Here is a 5,385-nt window from a genome sequence, read left to right on the forward strand (position 1 = left end):
TTACCGTCAGAGCCCACAGGTTGGCAAGAGTGCAGAAGGAAAGAAAGGAAAAACAACATTCATCTTGAGCTTAAACAGCATTGGGAGCTTGCAAGAGTCGCAAGCCAAGGCATACAAGAGGCAATAGGTAAGTCGTGGCCGACCTCGCCGTAGGTGACGCTGATAAAGTCACGGGGTCGTCCCACCGGGCGTATGCGCAACATTTTTGTTTACCACAATTTGTCACTGTGCCTGCATCGGTGTCTTGTCTGTCTCTCACGACTGTCTAATTTGCATTTTAATTTAATTTTTTCCATACCGCAAAATGTCAACAAAACGCCGCAGACGCTCGCCGAGTCAGTTGCAGACGTTGCCAACTTCTTGCAACGCAGCTCATCAGCCAAAAAAGGGGGCTGCTAGGTCTTGTGTTTGTTTGTCTACAGTTTTTCTGGGCGCACTTTTAATTGAGTCTTGCATATGCATGAGCAGCACCAGCAGCAGCAACTCAATTAAAGCGATTGCCGCGCCCGGACTTCAACTTCAACTTCAACTTTAACCTCGACATCCGTCTTTGATGGCCTGAACCTTGAGCCGCTGACAAAATCAATGCGAACGCGACATTGAGCTGAATGCGAATCGTAAAACTTTCATCGATTGCTCGAACATAAAATGACGATATTGTCTGCGGCATAAAATCATGACAGCCAACCGCGAGCAAGCCTGGCATACTCGACTGGAAAATCATCTGTAAATTGGAGTAAAAGGTTCTCCTTATCAAATATATTTAATCCTCCTTTGTGTTTGCTTACCTTGTGGAAGGAAGAGATCTAGGGAAGAGCTTATAATAGAATCCCTATTGGAATATAAGTCTGCAAATGCAAAGCCTCTAAATGGGGAGTCTATAGATGGGGCTAGACTCCCTTATGTGAAGCCTATATATAAGATTAGATAAGATAATATAAAGATAGAAAGTCGATAGATGGTAGGCCCAGAGAAGGAAAGTCGATAGATGGCGAGTCTATAGATGAGAAGTCTAAAGATAGAAAGCCTGTAGTTGAAAAAAGTAGGATCTATATGTGTTTTCCTTACACAGCGACAATTCTAATAGTCAAGCATACCCCCTTATTGAGCACTTACAGAGCATTAGCACTTTGAATTGCCATAAAATGCCATGCGGTAGACAAAAGAAATGCGACGACCTTTGAGTAAATATTATACAAAAACCAAATTTATGAGGACAACTTGTGGCAAGCCGCACCACCAGGGCGCACCGCAACTGAGCGCTATGTAATGTTAAAGGTGGGCAACATGAAAGTGCTGAGCCAGCTACCAGCTTATAAATTCTAAAAGAAAAACTGTCAGGCTAACCAATCGTGCAACCGTTATTACCTGTTGGCTGCTCGGGCATTCTGGCCATGGCCATGGCGTTGCAATGAACGCGCTTCCGCTTTGGAGTCGCAACGTTACGGCTCATAATTCCCTGAATTTATGAACTGTAACCGAGCGTCTACTCCTGACAAAGAGCAGCCAGCAGACAGCTGAAAGGTTAAGTGTGGATATCAAATGAATATGCATGCAAATATATACATTGAAATGCGATTGCAGGTTTGAAGTCTGACTAAGCAGCAGACAGATTAGACTTATCGATATTTGGGACACATCACTAGCTGTTTGATGCTGTCAGATATATATCCCACATCACACAGATCGAATGCTAGCTGATAGACTCTTATAATGATTAATTAAATTTGTACTTATCAAACATTAGTCAGGCAGAGCCAAAGAGTAACAGGCAGACATTCTTTTCAACGGTTTTCAAAGGTAAGTCAATCCAATCAAGGTAAGTACAGCTCTCCTCGCACAGATTTGCTGACTTTATTGTTATGTTAATTTCTTTTTTTCGTGAATAACAAAGTTCGCAGCGTGGCACGTACTTTGTTTGAGTTCACGTCGCCCCATGGCAACGCCTTACCTAATTTGCAGACAAGAACAAGTTAATCTGCACAATGAGATAAATACCTTTTGTGGCCGCCCCACCTGCCTCTTGGCGAATGGCTGTTAACTGTTATCGAGGCACTTGGCACGCTCCCGAATTGCCACTTCAAGCAAATTGCTGAGACGAGGCGAAAGCCTTGGCAAACTGAGTTAACGACAATGGGCTTTATTACCTGACAGCCGCCCTCTCGCCCACCCGCCCACTCGCCCAACAGTTAATGTATTAATTTGAATTATTTTTCATTCCGCCTGCCTTCTGGCTGCAAATATGTTTGACATGCCAAATTTAGTGGAAAATTGTCGCATGTCATTGGGCAAATATGCAAGTGAAATGCTACGTGACTCCATTGCCAAAATACAAATAGAAAATTCGGCAGGTCCTGCCAGTTGCCAGTTGCCAGTTGCCAGCCACCGGGAGGGGTGGACAATGCGACAAATTGGCCAGTAGCAGTGCCCCCTTTACCTCAGCTTGAATTCTCTGCCCTGCCCTGCCCTGCCCTGCCCTTCACATCCCTTCCACCTTCCCCTGCCATATACACCGTTGCGTTTTTCATTTTTCTTTCAAGGCTGCAGAAATTTAAAAAACAAATCACACACCTACAAGCACTCCAGCCCGCAAGACAAATTTCCGACATATACGCTTTGGGTCGGAAGTGCACAGAACGTTGGCTGCGTCTCAAAGGACAGCACACAGCGGCACATATAGAGCGAAGGAAGGCGAGAGAGTGAGTAAGAGTGAGGGAGATGGGGAGATGGGGGAGAGTGAGTGAGTGGCCGCCGGTAATGGAGTGGACTTTATTTGTGTTGTTGTTGCTGCAACGCATCAGTGGACCGCTGCTGCCGGCTGGCACCTTGTGGCACGCTTCAGCAACGCCGACGACCGTCACATTTGTCAGCCTGTACAGTGTGTCCTGCCATGTGCAGTGCATACCAATGCGAGTGTTTTAGTTAACAATGGAATGTTCACATACCCTGTAAAGATTAAGAGTGCATAAGACAGACAGAGTATACCAGATAGACGCAGAGTCTGCATCTACTCTGAGCTGCAGCTTCAATTTAAATATAAATTGAGAGATATTAGTAAAAAGTGGTAGTTAGTGGGTATCTAGAGAATAAGCCTAGTGTTTTCCGTAAACAAAGTCACTTTATTTAGTTATCAAATGATTTTAAACTTACGCTCGTCAGAAAAAATTCACAAAATCCAAGTAAACATTTTCTGGCTAGGCAATTGGCAATCGAACGGACTTACTATGGAGTACATATTGGAAATAGCCGAGGCGGTTGATCAGCAATCGAAGGAGGAACAGGAAGAAATCAATCGGTTCAAGTCCGTCTACACAATCAATGGCAAGGCCATATTGTCGCCCCTGGTAAGTGCTGAAAGCTGTTTCATTGTCTTGAAGCTCATTGCGTCTATGCAGATGACGCCTGAGCGTCGCCAGGAGATGCAGAGTCTTCGCCGCGCTGCCATGGCCATAGAGGATCAGGTGGAACAGCGGGCCCAGGCGCCAAGCGAGACCAAGAGGTACACTCTGAAGCACAAGCACGTAGCAGTCGGCAGCGGTTGCAGCCTTATGGATGCGAGTACCAACACCGAGGGTGGATCGGAGCTGAAGCAGCAGCCGCTGACTGTCGTTGGCCGCATCAAGCAGCAGCTACAGCTTTCGGAGACGCTGATCTATGACAACAAATGCAATGCCATTATCAAGTTCATCAAACCGACGAAATCAACGGTCAAACAGCAAATGATGTGCGAGGAATACTTGCAGCTCAAGCCACAACAGGCACTCCTTATAGAAGTGGGGCCCAAGTATGGCGCCATGTTAAGCACCACACTGGCAGCGGCCGAGTCTTTGCCTAAACAAGTGCCAAGTCTGCCGTGCCTTCCTTTGCAATCTCAGGAGCTGGCAACGACTATGTCCGAGCCCAACCAAGACGGCATTGATAAGCTGAATCAGGACGGCAAACTATCAAACAGAATGCAGACCATGAGGCAACTGCTGAGCGTCGCTCAGATGCTGAAGCTGTCGATTAACAGGCGAGAACGCGAGCTGCTGCACCGCGCGATCACGAGTCCTGCGCTGCGCCCGAGAGCTGATAATGTGACGCCCTGCGACCACGACACTTATCGCAGCGAGCGACTGCATCCGCAGCTGTGGAAGCGCTATCACTCCTACTCACTTAACTATGAGTTGGGTGCACAGGAGAAGGAGGTGGCGGCCTCGGCGGCGGCGGCGGCGGCGGCGGCTGAGCCGGCGGTGGTGGTGCCCCGTACGCCGACCAGTGCTGCAACAAAGACGTCGAATCTGAATGTGTCAAGTGTTGCTCCATCGCCCAGCAAGATACAGGTGAAGCAGCAGCACTCGACACCGGACCAGCGGACCAATAAGTCTGTCCTGTCCGCGCTGCCCAAGCGCTCGAGCAATAGCAAAAGCGGCAAGCGGACGCCGCGCGCTCGCAGCACTGTCAGCTATGCGGCGCATGCCTCCTCGCATGCCAACGCCGTGCAGCAGGGCGCCAACGATAGCAGCACGAGGATCAGCAGCACGCAGCGTCGGCTCAGCTATGATCCACGTGCCACAATCAAGCGTGCCGCGGCGCTGAGGAAGGCCGAATCAAGCAGCAGCTGCGGCAGGCTGCCCACAGCCACGAAATCGCCATCGAACAGCAATGTCGTTCAGGCGGCGGCGACAGCTCCCAGTGCTGAGTGCAGCACATCGGAGCTGATTAGGCGCAAGCTGCTGGACGACATGGAAGAGCAGCATCGGCAACGGTTCCAGCATTTGGTCTCGCAGCAGGCAGAGGAGCAGCAACGCATGCAGGCCGAGTTCCAGTCACAGCAGCAGCAGTTGATGGACCAAATGATCTGTGACCTGAGCACAATGACCTACGACAAGGACGAACAGACTGATCAGGCCAACTCGGAGTCCAGTTCGATCAACTCGCTGCCTCAGAGCCGCCTCGACCTGGAGCTAGACGAACCGGAGACAGCGGACTCATAAAATCACGTTTGTATTAAATCCCCGCGTCTGTATTCTGAGTGTTTGCGTGTATTAATACAAAATAAAAATCAGAATTCGCTTGCGTAACGTAGCCGCTAATTCACACATCATAAATGCGATTAATCGCAAATGCTGGCGGCAACGAATGCCAAATTTAGCGACCAGCAGCAGCAGCAGCCGCAGCAGCGCGTTGGCGCACCGTCTCTAATTATGCTCGGCGTAGCCGTCTGCTGGCATGCCACACAAGTTGCCACCAAGCAGACGGAGCTGCCTTCACTTGCGCTCCTCTTGCTTCACCTGCGCTGGCCACTCACGTTGATGTCTCTATACGTGGCTGCGGCTGCAGCCATCAGAGCATTTGCTGGCCCATAACTCGGCGTGTTATTAAGTGTAAGAAATTAAAATTTCA

At 49.1% G+C, this 5,385-nt stretch overlaps 1 protein-coding gene across 1 annotated transcript; it reads left to right on the plus strand.

The window, feature by feature from the left end:
- Positions 1-1,727: 1,727 nt before the first annotated feature.
- LOC111601989 lies at positions 1,728-5,066 on the plus strand. Its single transcript, XM_023318878.2, has 3 exons — positions 1,728-1,800; positions 3,199-3,344; positions 3,396-5,066. Exons 2-3 carry the CDS (start codon positions 3,225-3,227, stop codon positions 4,974-4,976), a joined length of 1,701 nt encoding a protein of 566 aa, XP_023174646.2. The 5' UTR covers positions 1,728-1,800; positions 3,199-3,224; the 3' UTR covers positions 4,977-5,066.
- Positions 5,067-5,385: the final 319 nt, after the last annotated feature.

Source organism: Drosophila hydei, unplaced genomic scaffold, assembly GCF_003285905.1.
Source record: "Drosophila hydei strain 15085-1641.00,03,60 unplaced genomic scaffold, DhydRS2 tig00008119-arrow-pilon, whole genome shotgun sequence".
In the NCBI taxonomy this organism is placed as follows: Eukaryota; Metazoa; Arthropoda; class Insecta; order Diptera; family Drosophilidae; genus Drosophila; species Drosophila hydei.